At 39.4% G+C, this 17,173-nt stretch overlaps 1 protein-coding gene across 12 annotated transcripts in view; it reads right to left on the bottom strand.

Annotated features, from left to right (window-relative positions):
- The window catches only part of CAST (calpastatin), a 114,201-nt gene that overhangs the window by 43,950 nt on the left and 53,078 nt on the right, over nt 1-17,173 (bottom strand). For 8 of the 12 annotated variants that reach the window (XM_033179056.1, XM_033179061.1, XM_033179057.1 and 5 more), the window contains 5 exons: nt 7,956-8,015; nt 3,484-3,549; nt 2,816-2,857; nt 1,088-1,144; nt 577-690 (listed from right to left, as the gene is read on the bottom strand). In XM_033179056.1, coding sequence (XP_033034947.1) covers nt 577-690; nt 1,088-1,144; nt 2,816-2,857; nt 3,484-3,549; nt 7,956-8,015 — 339 coding nt within the window. The remainder of the gene's footprint in view (nt 1-576; nt 691-1,087; nt 1,145-2,815; nt 2,858-3,483; nt 3,550-7,955; nt 8,016-17,173) is intronic. The other 4 variants (XR_004429724.1, XM_033179060.1, XM_033179059.1 and 1 more) reach the window with 1 other exon arrangement.

The following is a 17,173-nucleotide window of genomic DNA, read 5'->3' on the forward strand; positions in this document are numbered from 1 at the left end:
AAACATATTGTGAAGCAAGCCCCGTTATTATCTTCCAAGTGCCCTCCATGAAAAAGTATTTCTTGTAGATGTTAATTCTTCTAAAAGCTGGCTGCTATTAACCACATAATTATGGAAGCAATTTCTAATTTTTGGCTCTGTAAGTTCAACTCTTCTACAGCACGACCCTAAAAATGCTTTAGGATTTCCATTTAAAGAACCAGATAATTCAGGGCACATATGTTCCCCAGTTCAGGTGTGGGGGGGTCCAGGAGACAGCCTCAATGCAAAGCTGCTTGTCTGGGAGACAGCAGTGCCTGCTGCCCTGCAGTCACAGCTGGCTATTGCTGGGCAGTGGGAGAAGGATGGAGAGAGCATCCCCTAGGCCAATCTGATGTCCTTCTCAGGCCATCCATACATCCAAGTTTCTATAAGTCTATTTGAAAAACCAACAAAATAATAATACCAAATCACTACAATACAAAATATATTCAGCACAGCCCCACAGATTTAACTACACACATCAGTGTTAACAGGGGAACCGTATCTTATTTCCCAGTTGATGTTAAGGTTTTCTTATCAATCTGCTTCATTTACCTTTGGTTCTGTTGATTTCTCTGATGGCTGCTGTTCAGCTGATCTGAAAACTGCTTTTTTATTGTGAGCATCCTTACTTCCTGTATCTGATGCCTGCTTGGGTAGGCTTTTTTGCTGAAAGTACATACACAGGTGCCCACACACATATAAAGACATCGTTAACAAGATGGTAGTCTTAAACATAATACTGATACATTATAGAATAAAAATTGTTCATAACAGTTGTGCCGTCTGTGGTTCTAAAGTACGTGAATTTGAATTAGTGTGATGTACATGTGACAATTTCACTTTAGGTACAAAATCTGAAATAGTGCAAATCCTTCCCCCAAAATTCAGCAAGAATCACACAAATTGTAAACACTGCTATTGCCACATGATGGCACCATTTTAGCTGAAGAAACTAATATCCAACTATTCATTGTAGGGATTAGTTTTGAATTGATGAAAGATTTTAATTATATCCCACCAAAAGATGTTGCCTTATAATTAAGTCCTGATAATAATCATTTACCTCTGTGTGTTCTTTTGGCGTTCCTTCTTGGGATTTTTTCTCATGAACCACAGACAGCTGTCAATTTCAAAAGATTAAACTTGATTACACTGGAATCCAACTTGTAATACTTTCAGACAAGAACAAGAACAAAATTCCAACTAAAACATTCTGCCTTTTTTCAGGAAAAGAACACTTAGGCCCACTCTTTAGGGTCACAGAAGTAGACATGTGCTATCAGGTTAATAGTAACCCTGTCAGCAGTCTCTGAGAATGGTGATTATCAGAATAAAGAAAAATTTAGTATTTCATCTGAATAATATTTTCAAATACATGTATATCTCCAAATTACTGGTTGTTTTTCACAAATATACAAAGATAACACATGAGCCATGTGACTACTGAGTTTGTTGAGAGCTGATCCCACTCTAGAAAATATATTTTAGGCCGGGCATGGTGGCTCACACCTGTTGGGAGGCCGAGGCAGGCGGATCACGAGGTCAGGAGATCGAGACCATCCTGGCTAACATGGTGAAACCCCGTCTCTACTAAAAATACAAAAAAAAAATGAGCCGGGTGTGGTGGCGGGTGCCTGTAGTCCCAGCTACTCAGGAGGCTGAGGCAGGAGAATGGCGTGAACCCGGGAGGTGGAGCTTGCAGTGAGCCGAGATTGTGCCACTGCACTCCAGCCTGGGCAACAGAGCAAGACTCCATCTCAAAAAAAAAAGAAAAAACCAAACCAAAACAAAACAAAAAACCAAACAACAACAACAAAAAATACATATTTTTTTAAATCTCCTTTCATAGGATTTATAGAGTTTTTTTTTTCTTTGTTAGTAGAGAAGATCTTATCACCAGAAATCCAATTTTCTTGAGATTCAGTAGATAATCAAAAGTATTTAAAGTGGAATAGAAGACAACTTCTACTTAGCTACAAATTCTTCACTCTGGAGTACCCTGTGTTCTACCATCCCCAGGGCCACCAGGAGGCCTTCCACAAAATCAGACAAGCCTCACCTTTCACCCTCACCTGTGCTTGAAGTACCTGGGCTCAAATATCTATGCTTTTCCACAGGAAATCTTGTGGTCTTATCTTAGTACTTGCTTTAAGTGCTTGACAAAATAAAACGCAGCACCTCATTGAAGAGAAACATTTGTGTTGCCGTACACACCCTGGTGTTCACCTCTACACAGAGGCCGAATGGCATTCATTCTGGACAGTCATGGGTCAAGAAAGCAACAGAAGCTAGCCTCCTGTGTAACTGTTAACTAGTTCCACCAACTGAGATAAGATTGTCACGATAAACCCAGCCAGCCTCCTAGGAAAGATTCTCATCTGTAAGGCATCTAGGTGCTGAGTTCAGCAGACGCCTTATTCTTGATGTCTCACTGGAATTGGAATTGGATATTCACTACTCTTTGCCTTTTTTCCTTTGTTCCTCTTGCTTTTTTCTTTTTTAAAACAATCACTATACGTATAACAAAAAACTAGATTTGAACAAAATACTTCTGAAATAGCGTTTTCATCTATAAATTATTATATATTCTTTTTAACAATATATGGACTTAATGTTATGAATATTTTATATATCCTACATGTACATAGTCATTCAAAAGGGTAGCCCAAAAATTAATTAAATTAGCCAGCAACCCCCTTTACCATTCACAGCAGTGCCAATGTAGGAAGTTGATTATTCATTATTATTAAAAAGAATCCAAATATCTCACTAGCAGACTTAAACTGTTTACCTTGGTTGATTGTGACTTCTTCTCAGGTTCTGTTTTTACAGCCTAAATTCAGAAAAAGAAAAAAAACGGAAGAAAGAAAAGAAAGATGGACATAGTTCACAAAGATTATCATAGATTTTCTTCAACTGAGGAAACTCAAAAGAGATGATTTTTAATGTAATTATAAACATTATCAGTTAAGTTTGTCACACTTTGCTTGAAATTGCAACTCTTTAGATAAACAATTATGTATACTAGTTAATATTCTGCTCTTACTATTCAGGGAGCAATTTATATCTTCTTGCTAGGAATATCAAAGATACGTAAAGATTTATCACTATTTACACTGTAACAAATACACGTGGAACAGAAAATAAAAACCCTCATCACAAAGCCAAGGGCACTGTGTTTCCATGCCACTAACAAGGTGTTTTTATCAGTGAAATACTTATCACAGGTTTTGGCTGACAGTGTAAAACAATGGGTTGGTGACAGAATTGAGGGCACAGAAAGCAGTGAAAATTATTTTTAGTGCCAGAATGTGGCTGATGGGCAGCTAAGCCTACAGAAAGTCCATGATGGGATCTCAGTGTTAACAGAAGACTGTGAATTGCAGCTATTAGCACATGCTGAGCGGGTGATGTAACCATTAGTAAACAGAGATGCCCTAGTACAATGAACAACATCACCTGTTTTTTGTGTTTTTTCTTGTTAGGAAGATGTGGTCCTTCCATCTGTTGGCTGACTGGAATGGCCTAATTATAAGAGCACAGCCCCAGGTATAATTTTATTTTATCTGTCAGTCAAATAAGTAACATGTACAAAAATGGTTAAAATGATTGTATCAAGATTCATTCTATTCATCTATTGCATCTACTCGATGCATATATGTATGACTCCAAGAAGTTGTAGGCATATTTACATTCTAAGGTCCAACGCAAATGTTTCAGTTTGTGTTTACATTTTTTCAGTGAAGGTTTTTTTAGCGAAGGTTTCCATTAATAAAATTAATTTCTCATTCCTTTCCTTTCCCTGTGTAGAGACTACATGAATAGTATTTTTTCCTATGTATCCAATGTTTAGTTATGATCAAATAGTCACATGTTACTGAAAGTTTTATGAAATTCTGTCAACATAATCCCCCCAAAATTGTAAATATTTAGTGCATGGATTTTTATTGGGCACATCATCATAGTCCGGTATGTAGGGATTAATTTAAAGTTCAAAAATGCTTCTAAATAACTGGTTGTAATTTAGCATCTTTGGTATGATATTTTACAGTTTTATCCAACTAAACATTACTTGTGTAAAAACAAGTACATGCATGCATTCTCAATATAGGCAAGATATAAAATCATGAATAAAACTTGATTAAACATTTCATGAACTTTTCAGTCAGAGATTACAAACTAGGGTCCAATGCTTCCTGCCGTTTCTTTCCTTTTTACCTGCTTGGTGGTATCAGCACAAACTAGTGGTTTTTATTTACTTTTTTTTAATTTGAAGAGGCTAAAGTCAAATGTCCTCTTAATTTATCATGTCTTCTACTTCAGTAATGAAGACACACACTTTCCTCAAATAATGGCCCCTTGCTATGACAACACACTATTTTGGGAAGGAAACAAAGCTTATGATTGAAATATTTTTAAAGAAATTTTAAATTTTGGATCCTTTCACACTACATTCTCATTAATGAGTTTCTATTTATGGTACTATCCTTTCAGTTTATGCAAATATAATTTATTAAATGATCAACAAAGAAAATAAGCCAGCTGGTAGTATAGTGGTTTGAATCCATTAATATCTTGCAATTTGGCAATTAAGATTTTGCATGGGAGAACTCTACACTACAATTAAGAATGTATGTTCACAGACACAAGCAGCTTATAACGCAATGTATATTTAAATCAGTAACTGCTAAATTTATTTTTGTAGTGGTTGTGCTGAATATAATAATGATGACCATAATAACTAATGTGTATCAATCACCTCTCATGTGTCAACTCACTTTATCTTCATAATAATCCTATGAGATAAGTATTATTATACCCATTTCACAGATGAGAAACTGAGTTTAGAGCAGTTAAATAACTCCCTAAAGACATCCATGGTGGACCTGAGGTTGTGTGTGTTCTAGTTACTGCACTGCACTCTTTCCCCAGTATTGGCCAACAGACAATCCAATCTGGACACTTGCTTAGGACAGGAGTTGTCCAATATACACTATGTTTCCTTACACAGTCTTGTGAGGCAGCTACTATTATCACCTTCCTCCAAACTGTACCGATAAGGAAACCAAAGCAAAAAGGGATTGTCCAGTATCACAGCTGATGTGGAACCAAGTTCCAGGGAAAGACACTTGAGGCCAAAAATGGTCCCTACTCAGCCACTGGGGACACTTCATCACGTGCATCTTATTTTTGTTTCTCCCTCTCTTCTCTCTCCTACTTTCCTCCAGTTTCACAGGACTGCCAAGAATCCTCATGATTAGTGCTTAGAGAAGGGTGAAGAGTTTGCTGACATTTGTTCTAGGTAACAGGCCACGCTTGAAATAAACATTGGTCCTTGAGCTGAGGCACAGGGGATTAGAATCAGGCAACAAGATGAAAAAGAATCCAAAGAATAAAAAGGAAATCCTATATTTCTGGCTCTCCTTCCTATCTCTTTTCTACGGTTTTCATGATCTCTAAATTCAATGAGATTATTTATTTATTTTTGAGACAGGGTCTTGCTCTGTCATCTGGGCTGGAGTGCAGTGGTGCAATCACAGCTTGCTGCAGCCTTGATCTCCTGGGCTCAAGCCATCCTCCTGCTTCAGCTTCCTGAGTAGCTGAGACTACAGGAGTACACCACCACACCTGGCTAATTTTTTGTAGACACGGGATCTTGCTATGTTGGCCAGGCTGGTCCCCAACTCCTGGGCTCAAGCCATCCTCCTGCCTTGACCTCTCAAAATGCTGGGATTATAGGTGTGAGCCACTGAGCCTGGCCTTAATGAGAACTTTTATTTTGTAGATGCTTCTGGAATATTTTTTAAAATTAGGACTTTTTAATTTTAGGCTGCATACAGTGGCTCATGCCTGTAATACCAGCACTTTGGGAGGCTGAGATGGGAGGACTGCTTGAGCCCAGGAGTTTGAGACCAGCCTGGGTAACATAGCAAGATCATGTCTCTACAGAAAAACAAAAATAATAACCAGGCATGGTGGTGTGCCCCTATAGTTCCAGCTACTCAGGAGACTGAGGTGGGAGGATCACTTGCACCCACGAGGTTAAGGTTGCAGCAAGCTGTGGTCATGCCACTACACTCCAGCCTGGAAGACAGAGCGAGACCCTGCCTCAAGAGAAAAAAAAATAAAAGATTTTTAATTTTTTTAGATTAAGCTTGACATAATAGAGACAGCTAACATTAATTATAGATTATGTAATGTATATTTTGAAAGCAATTTATAAATCAATATAAATTTAAATACTAAATTTAAAAAATGATAATTTTAGATTAAAATTTTAAATGAATGCTAAATGACATTTGTAAGAACTTAGATGTGGATAGTGTATTTCTAGATATTTGTAATGTTCTCTGAAGATGATTCAAGATGAAGTCATATAATCCTTTGATAGTACTAAGTTATAGTGCCACATCACCTGGGATAGGAAACTACAGGGATAGCACAGTAATATGAAAGATAGAAAACAAAAGTAGGTTGGTAATTTTAAACAAGGGCAATTTAATAATAATGGAGTTGGGGTAGCTCTTAAAGGTATTAAAAAATACTGGCAGCTGGGTGCAGTGGCTCACGCCTGTAATCCCAGCACTTTGGGAGGCCGAGGTGGGTGGATCACAAGGTCAGGAGATCGAGACCATCCTGGCTAACATGGTGAAACCCCGTCTCTACTAAAAATACAAAAAATTAGCTGAGTGTGGTGGCGGGCACCTGTAGTCCCAGCTAATCGGGAGGCTGAGGCAGGAGAATGGCGTGAACCTGGGAGGCGGAGCTTGCAGTGAGCCGAGATCGCCCCATTATACTCCAGCCTCAGTGACAGAGTGAGACTCTGTCTCAAGAAAAAAAAAAAAAGAATATTGGCACACAAACATTAGTGGCGAGAATTTTGAAAATGTTCCCTTTTTAATTCCCTCCCCTGAAATATTCTCAAGAGACAGAGCTTGAGATAGAGTAACTTTAGGGAGAGGGTTTAAAAGGCAGCTGCAGCCAGCTCTTCGGAACAAAGTGGACAATCCCACTAGAGGAAATTATTTTATTTTTAATTCTGAAATTCAAAAAAATAATTTTAAGAATAAATCCCAAATAGAGCTCAAGAAAGGTTTGTCAATAAAATGGTACCCCACAAGACTCAAATTTCAGGAAAAAAAACCCAAAACTTGAGAAAGCATCTGAAATAACCAGTATGTTTTTATGTTCATTTATGATAATCTTTCATTTTTATATTTATTTTTAAATGACCAGAACAGTAAGACCATTTTAGCAAGAAATTAATAATTTATATTCTCATTTCAATGTAGAAAAATGTCCTTAGAGAAATATTTTCAACTAAAAAACTCAATCAATATAGGATCAAAAACAAAAACAAAACTGGCCACGGGCATGGTGGCACATTCCTATAATCCCAGCACTTTGGGAGGCCCAGGTGGAAGGACTGCTTCAGCCCAGGAATTTGAAACCAGCTTGGGCAACACAGTGAGACCCTGTCTCTACAAAATCAAAACAAAACAACAATTAGCTGGGCATGGTGGTGTGCCTCTGTAGTCCCAGCTACTCAAGAGGCCGAGATGGGAGCACCGCTTGAGTCCAGGAGGTTGAGGCTGCAGTGAGTGTAATCACATCACTATACTCCAGCCTGGGTGACAGAGCAAGATCCTGTCTCAAAACAAAGCAAAACAAAACAAAACAACTCTAGGTGACTCCACTTTTCTAGATAATCTAAAACCATGTAGATGATGTGTAAGGTAAATATTGGAAGGAAGGCTGAGTGTTCAAAGACCCCCATAAATTAGGAAGAAAATGTTTACTTCCATAATTAAAACTTCTTATATAAAAATAAGTTATATATATAACTTATCGTCAACAATTAGTCTACATTTGTTTTGCTTTGCAGCACAATCAACTTAAATTAGCACTCACTCAATTAGCATTCTTCATACCTTGGTTTCTGTGGGATTCATACTGGAAGACTTGCTGGTGGCACCAGAGGAAGCTGACACCTAGAAAGGAAAGAAAGAAATAGAAAGTTTGATTCTATTTAACCTACAATCTACATGGTCCTTCAAGCGCCTCTTAACCATACGGCCTTGGCCCTTTACCTTTGTTTTACCCAGTTTAGAGCACAAAAATCTAGTAGGAGGTGGTGTCCAGTAGTGAAAGCCTTTGTAACCAGATCAAATAGGTTCAAAATTTGGATCTGCTATCTACTAAACAATCTCGGATAAGATACTTAAATTTTATAATCTCCAGTTTCCCAACCTCAATTTTTCTTTAGTAGTTAACAACTACCTTGTAAGTTTATTATAAGAATGACTCCCTGGCACATAATGACTGCTCAGTAAATATTATTATAATAACTGTTTATGTTATTTTCAGAAAAAACATGGACTTTGCAACTCAACAAAATTTTGTTCAAGCCCCAGCTCTGTCAATTATAAGCTCTGTGACTCTTGAGCTTTAGTTTTCCAGGTCCATTTACATATGAAGGCCAATAACATCTATTTGCAGGGTTGTATTTGAGATAATGTGGCAAAACGTCTGGCAAATTGTAGGTGCTCATTAAATTGCCAGTGTGTTATTCCTAATACATAAGATAGAAGGACAAAACTCCTGGAAATAGACTTGGGTGGATGCGAACTGTCCTTTCAGTGTCACGTAAGGAAGAGAAGGTGGAGACAGGGTTGCAGGGGGAATTCTGCTACGTTATCTGTCTCATCTAGGCTCTTCCTTAGAAGGCAAGAGGTGATGAATAGTAACTATTCAAGAAACACCCTTCCTGGAGATGCTTACAGTGGTGCAATCAGCCTCTGTGATCCAGTCATCTAAGTACTGGGATGTGCGTGTGGATACTTGTATGGCTTGGAGTACTATTCTAGTACTTAACTTGTATTATACTGGCTAATATTAAACAGATCATTATCATCTTTGCAAACTCCTACCCAGACTCATTTAAACCTCCTTAACATTTAAGTCCGTTAGGTTTTAGAACCCAGGGATTCCATCTGGCATGAGCTGCCTTCTTAAGTAACTGACTGTCAGTAAACAGCTGCTACACTGCCAACAACACCCAGGGAAGCCTATAAGATGAACCTTACTCTGTCTCTAATGCCTGGCCCAAAGCCACTTCAGAGGCTGAGTCACAGGGCAGCATGACCCCATCCCTGCTTCTCCCTCACCTTCCTCCACCCCCAATACACTACCATTGAAGGTGATTGTATGAAAACCACTATAGCCTATGGCCCATTAATAAAATCACCTTCCCCACAAACCTCAGTTAATGTAGAACATGTTGATGCTTGTAGTTAAACTATAATAATTTACAGATAGAAATACAAAGCTTTAGTGTACTTATTTTTCAAAAATAATCATATAGCCGGGCGCGGTGGCTCAAGCCTGTAATCCCAGCACTTTGGGAGGCCGAGGCGGGTGGATCACGAGGTCAGGAGATCGAGACCCTCCTGGCTAAGACGGTGAAACCCCGTCTCTACTAAAAATACAAAAAACTAGCCGGGCGAGGTGGCGGGCGCCTGTAGTCCCAGCTACTCGGAGGCTGAGGCGGGAGAATGGCGGGAACCTGGGAGGCGGAGCTTGCAAGTGAGCCGAGATAGCGCCACTGCACTCCAGCCTGGGCGACACAGCGAAACTCCGTCTCAAAAAAAAAAAAAAAAAATCATATAAACATAACTATTTCTGAGAAACCTTAGGTACCAACTGGACACCCCCTTCCACCAAAATACACACACACACACCACACACACACACACACACATAAACAAGCCCCAGTCATTGTAGCAGGGCATGGAAGGGCCTCTCTCACATTGTTTTTGGTATTGAAAACTGGAAGATGTACCAAGGTAGATTTTCCCTCTATCAAATTAATGGATAAATATATGAATATCTGTATTTTTCCTTGAAAATATTTTTAAAATGTTATGGAGATTAATGTCCCTGTATTTATATAATTCTATCCTTCCACAATTGGATTTGGTTGTACAAACTTCTATTCAAACTCAAGAAATTCCATTTAGCTGCATTCCATTCCTTTAACGATTCCCCTCAACCATGCAACACCAACACAGAAACCAAACACTCTACGTGAAAGTGCTTCTGAAGCTGAAAATCTTTAGGTAGACATAAACTTATTTTCCACACAGCCAAATGTATTAAATGATTCCTAAAATCACATTGCCCTGAATTGTCCAGCCTGCCTTGTTACTTTATTAAACGGTAAAGTGATCCTCAAATTCCAGAAAAGAGAAAACTTTCAGAGGGCCCCCATGAACAGAAAATCTCTATACAGAATAGCTGAAAATCAACAATGGCACAGGGTATAGTGGGAATTCAGCTGAGGGCCTTGGCCCCTGTTGGCAGCACAGATTCCTGCATGAAAGTTTTCTTCCCTCACTAAGGCACTAACCATTTTAAAACTGAAATATGAAAGCTGCTTCATGGGAGCTGGAAGTAGGGAATATGCCCTTTCGATTATTAACCCATTCGATTCTGGCTACAGCTTGTTCAATTTTTATTCTCTCTGTAAAGACAAGCAACTTTCAATATTTGTAATCTCTGGTGAAGGACTGAATACACTTTCATTGTATATTCTTCTGCATTGTTTGAATTTCATATCATTGATGTGGATAATGTTTAAAATAAAAATTGTGAAGAGTTAATCCACAGCTCTTCAAAGAGAAAGCACCTTAGTGACAAGGCTTAATACAAGCTTTAATATACAGGCTTTAAACAGATGAGAAAAATGGAATCTCATGTCCAAGATTTTACCAGAGTTCATTGGCTCCCCAAGTGTTTACCCAGAATATAGTCTGTGCCAGGTGCTGTGTCAGGTGCTGGGGACACAGAGGTAAAACCAGTAGGCACGTCCCTGCCCTTAGGAGAGCTATAGCCTAGTCAAAGATGGCATTAGTAAAATAATCACTCATTAGTAAAATAATCACATATTATTTGTAGCAATAATTATTTGCTACAAAGGAAAGTCACAGGGTTCCATGAGAATATAGATGAAGGAACCATAGCTAGTTCAGGGGAGAGTTGAGACAGGCAGTTCTGAGAACGTGACCAGTTATGCGGTGACAGGAGGATAAGGAGGGATCGCTCAGGCTGGAAAGGAGCACTCTCTGCACGAGGACCCTCCAAACTGTGTACGCCAGGCCTGGGAGCTTGGCCATCTGACTTCTAACCCAGGGTCCCTCTACTGCAGTGCCTGCCTCTTGGCTGGTCCTCCTAATAGCAATGGGCTGCCAATTTTAAAGCACAACCATCAGTGCTCATAGACACCAAAATACCTCTAAAGAATTAATACTGTAAATCAGAGTATAAGGTGCTGCTATCAAAACACTACCTCTCCCAAATGACCCATGTACCTATCTTAATATCCTGAATATGAGTAATCATTTATAAACTTGAATTAAGACACAAATCAGAGTGACAAGAAGCAGAGAAAAGTTCCTTAATAGAAATCACTCTCCACTTACCCACCTATTCAACAACTGTTATTTAAAAAGCAATGTAGAGATGGGTGCAATCGCTCACACCTGTAATCCCAGCACTTTGGGAGGCTGAGATGGGAGGACTGCTTGAGTCCAGAAGTTGGAGACCAGCCTGGGCAATATTGTGAGACTGTGTCTCTACAAAATATTTAAAAATTAGCTGAGGGTGGTGGCAGGCACCTGTAGTCCCAGCTACTTGGGAGGCTGAGGTGGGAGGCTCACTTAACTGTCTTATGAGATTGGATGGGAGTAGGGAGGGTTTTGAGCTTCCCAGCAGGTCCTGGCAAGTGAGTCAGGATGGAGGGTAAGGGCTTCTGTAGAAGCTGGAGGAGGGGGGACTCCTAGAATGTGGGCTTGTCCATTGTGCCACTACATGTAGCTGATGGAACAATCATTCCCTCAACTCCTTACTTCTTTGTCTACCACACACTAGAGTCCCTTCACGTCTTCCTGGCCTCCTGCCAGGCACCTCCCACTGGATTACAGGAATCCTCTCTGCCTCCCCTCCAGCCATTCAGCCTCCCTGTGATCTCTCCCCTTGACCCCAGCTGGCTTGGCTCAGAACTTGCACAGAGTGGGGCATCGGATGTGTCAGAATTCTTTCTCCTCATGCCAGACCTTCCTTCCCTTCTCCACCCCATCACTGGCAGCACTCCCATATCCTCCCACCTGCAACACTACTTGCCCTTCACACCTGAATCTGTCTTTGTTTGTGGAGGGTTACTAAGAACATCATGCTGCGTGCATGTTCCCTCCTTCTCCACTTGACAATTCATCGGCAGTTTCACTCTGAGTCACTAACTGTTCTCTCCTTGTTGGCTGCTGTGGCCTCAGGGGCCCTAGGTTCCCTCCCTATGCCTCTGACTTGTTTTCTTCTGGAAGCCTCTTCCACGTGCTCCATTCTTCTCTGTATTCTTTTTTTTAACTTTCAGGTTCAGGGGTGTATGTGTAAGCTTGTTAAACAGGTAAACCGCGTGTCATGGGGGTTCGGTGGACGGATGATTTCATCACCCAGGAGATAAGCACAGTACCTGATAGGCAGTTTTTCAATCCTTACCCTCCTCCCTCCCTCTAGTGTTCTTTAATATTCAGTTTCTGCCTTTTCTCTGATGTTATTGCTCCCCCTGAATGTTGATTTCTCCCCATGACTTTAAGTATCTCTTATTTTGAGAGCAATTCTTCAAACCTTATCAGCAACTTTACAACCAGATTGCATTATTTTACCTTAAAGAGTGGAAGCCAAGAAAGACAGATATAGGCTCAAATCCCTGCTCCAATGCTTATTAGCACAATTAACTAACCTGCTGGAGCCTCCGTATTTCCTCATCTGTAAAATGGGGGTAAAAACCATGAAGCTGCTCTCAGGAAATCGCCTGGCCTTGACTCACCCATTAATTCAGTGCAGTTCCAGTCCTTATCACCAGTACATCCTTTCTACTGCTACCCTACTCCAGGTCTAATCACGTATCACCCATACCTGGATAGAAACTCCCTTCTAATAGTTTCCATCTAATAGTTGCCATTCGTACCCTTATTTGTCTCTCAATCCTTTCTGTCTATGGCTGACTAATCTTTCTAAAATAAATGTCTACCATGTTTCCACACTGATGAAATATCAATAAGTCCAGACAAAGTCTAATGCCTTCTGCCTGGTTTTTAGATTCTCCATTATTTGACCTCTCTCATCATGGCCGCACATCGAGTCTCCCCTCTAGCCATGAAGGTGTCCTTACCATTTCACCAGCATCACATCAGGCAGCATAACACACAGGTTAAAAGAGTTAGAGTGTATTCTAGTCTCAAGACCATGGTGGAATCCAGCTGATATTTAATGCACATGCAGCCTTGAGCAAGCTGCTTAACCTCTCTGTGCCTCAGTTTCCTCATATGTAAAACTGAAATAGTAACAATTCTTATCTGGTTCAATTGTTTTGATAACTGTTTTAAGGATAAGTTAATGCATGTCAACCAATAACTGCTTGGCAAGTGATAAGTGCTGGGCAAATGGCAGTTATTGTTATCATCATCACCATCACATTCCCTTCCACTTCTGAGCCTTGCAACTTGCCATTCCCCCGCCTAGAAGCCTCTTCCCTGCCCAAGTCCTGTCTTCCCTACCCTTGAAGATTTAGCTCAAGATACACTATTTGCATCTGCTTTAGCTCTTCTTATCTTCTCAACTCTTGTGTTGGTATTTCTCACTTTAACACTGAACCATGTATTCTGAGTTGGAGGGTTACTGAGTTCTTTTCTAAGTGTACATTATGTCTTATCAACGAAGCTATAAACTTATCAAGAGGCAGAGGTCATTTCTACTCCCCATAGTGCCTATACAGTAACAGAGAGGGGCTCAAAAATCACCGTTGATTCACATTTTTGTTTCCATTTTTCCAGCTGTCAATTAAAGTCTAATTTAAACGAGAATAAAATACAGTTTTAATACTTTAAGTTTTTTTTTAAGCTGGAATCAAGAATATACTTAATAAATCAGGAGACTTAAGTTTCCATCCGGATGGCTGCTAAGTGGCCGGGACTCCATGGGAGGTCAATTAGGCCTGCTGAGCATCTAGTTTCTTATCATGAGAATACCATGCACCCTACAGGGTTATTGTGAGAGTCAAATTAGATATCAAATGTTAGAGCAATTTAGGCAAACCACAAAACAATACAAAACATTTTCTAAATTAAAAAATCTGACAAATCAATAACTAATTTTTAACTTTTACAAATAGCTCTTCTAGATGTACAAGAGAAAAACAAATAATTTGTCCTAAGCCATGATCAGATTCTTATTTAATAATATATCTCAAATATTGAAATAAAGGCAATCATGGATGAAAAAAATCCTTTCCTCACAACATTTATAAAACAGCCAAATGTGAATTCCATGAGGGCAGGGTCCAGGCCTGTTTGAGTTACCACCCATCCCCATCCCCATCCCCAGAGCCTCAACATAGTAGTTGCTTAACAAGTATCTGAGATAAATGTATGAATTTGTGCATGAATAAACACAAAAGTATTATTTGATGGCACAAAACCAACATTGTCTGAGTTTTATTATTTGATCATCAGAAATTCTGTTGACAGCACAGGTCAGAAAACTGATTAGAATAACACAATTTAAACTTTAGGTCATTTACATTATTATTGTCATCAACCAGGAGTTGTACAAGTTAAAAAAAAAAAAAAAAAAAAAACACATATACGCAAAACCCTGAGCTGCTTCCTGTAAGACACCTGCAACAAAACAAGACTGCTCATGAGAGGTTTCCTAAGGAAGACATGGACATTCTTTAAACACCTTTTATAGGTCTATTAAATACAGGCTCCCATTTTTCTTTCTGTAATGATGGATTATTCACTTCAGGAAATGAATATTCAGATGTCTGTTGCTTACCATGCTGTCACACCATGACATACATTCTTACAATCCCTTTAATTATGAAGTATAATAATGGCGCTTTTAAAGAGACCTGCAATAGAGTCACCTAACAAGGTATAGTGTTTATGATAACAGAAAGTGTGATTCTGATTAGAGATAAACAATGGATCATCTATGAATGAAGTTTAGCTGTCTCTTTTGGGGAGAATATGGCATTGTGCTAGCAGATCCAGTTACAGTGCCAACTTATATCTCAGAACATAGTATTTGACAAGTTTGATTGTGGTAAGATCTTAGGTACAATACAATGCTACAGGCGGTCAGAAGAGGGAGACTACTTCTGAGGTGCCGGTTTGGAAGATGGTTAGGAAAGGCTTCATAGACAAGGCAGGGACTATTTATTGGATGCTTATTGCAGTGTCATCTACAGGGAGGTGGCGACTTATAGAATCTTCCAAATACCAGGAACTGTGACAGGTGCTTTATGTATCTGATTTCAATATATCTTCATAAAATCTTGATAGGTAAACATTATCTGCATTTTATCAATGAGATAAGTTAAATAACTTATCCAAGATTACACAGTTAAAAAGGGGCAGAGCCTGAATTTGAACACAGATATGACAACAATGCCTATGAACTTTTTGCTGTAACAAGTTGACTGCCCTCATTTCAAATATTAAAACAAAATATTTTGATTTTACAAAATGTGTAGATAGAGGCTGGATCAGGCAGGCATTCCAGGTGAGCAAAACAGCTTGCGCAAGATTTAGGGGTAGGAAAGTAACAGAGATATTCAGTCTAGAATGCAACCAGTTAGATGAAGTTGAATGCAAAAAACTAGAGAATTTGGACTATTAGGGAGAAACTGAAGATAACTATAGCTTGGCAGAGCAGGCTGTACATTCATAAAACATATTACAAGGAAACAGTTTAGTTAAAAATAAAGAGCTCTACTTGTTCTAGGGAGTGGAGAGCACTCTAACCCAACGTGTGCGCAGACCTCAAAATAAACATACAAACATTCCCTAGCAACTGCGACAATAGTCACAGCTGATCTGTGATCTAAATCCAAGCTAAAAGGACACCTGGCCATATTCTCTGAGTGTCTGATTATGAGCTCTGATACCAGACCACCCCAAGAACTTAGAAAAAAATCCACATAAGGCATGAAGTTGAGCTTCCAGTTCTACAAGGCAACTGCTTCATTTTCATTGCTTTCTAAACTCTAGTTTTCCAGTGCTTTTTTATGGGATAATAATTTTGTAAGTAAGGAGAAGAGCAAGCCACACAGCCTAGGTCAGTCATCAAAGAATAGAAAAGCAGATTTTTTTTCCTGAAGTTGTATTCTTGTCTCTAGGGATTCCAGTTGCTTCTCTTGATGCATGAAATAATTCCATCTATGTCTAATCTCCGGCTGCCCAAGATAAAGCAAAACAGGGGAGTCAGGTCCAGAAAATGCAGCCTACTTTCTGCTTCTTGTCCCTCCCCTAGAGAAGGTTTGACAGGTGAGGATTTACATAAGCCTGTGAATCAAGCAATTTCTGTTAACAGGCACTATAGGAGCCATGAGGAAGACTGTACTTGACTAGCCATGTGACTTGGAGCTCTTAACCTTTCATGCACTCCTTTATTTGTAAAATCTGTTGGCCTTGAGAATCCTTTAGTTCTGCAATTCTAATATTATATGCTATTCTTTAGTGAAGGGTATTAAATAATGTGCTTAAGGACAGATGTTCAATTGGGAAACACAGGGGTTAAGAGCACAGGCTCTGAAGTCCCACAGACCTGAGACCTAATTCTGGTTGCACATCTACAGGCAGGCTGCTTAATCCTTCCAAATGTGACATTTTTAGATTCATTTAACGGACATAAAAAAATGATACCAACTTCGTAAGATAGCAGTGAGGATTAAATGAAGGTATGTGTATAGGTGCATGGTTTGGTGCCTGGCACATGGTACATCAACAGGCAGCAGTGATTTGTATTATTTTATGAATGCCAACAGCTTCAAAAGAATCTTTGCTTGGACTCAGAATGACAGAGTAATTCTGAATTCTGTGCTGACCACTGTGTGTGTGTGTTTTTTGTTTGTTTGTTTGTTTTTTGTTTTTTTTTTTTTTGCAGAGAATCTTGCTCTGTTATCCAGCTGGAGTGCAGTGGCATGATCTCGGCTCACTGCAACCTCCACCACCTGGGTTCACACAATTCTCCTGTCTCAGCCTCCCGAGTAGCTGGGACTACAGGTGCACCCCACCACACCCAGCTAATT

Source organism: Trachypithecus francoisi, unplaced genomic scaffold (assembly GCF_009764315.1).
Source record: "Trachypithecus francoisi isolate TF-2019V2 unplaced genomic scaffold, Tfra_2.0 Lachesis_group2, whole genome shotgun sequence".
In the NCBI taxonomy this organism is placed as follows: Eukaryota; Metazoa; Chordata; class Mammalia; order Primates; family Cercopithecidae; genus Trachypithecus; species Trachypithecus francoisi.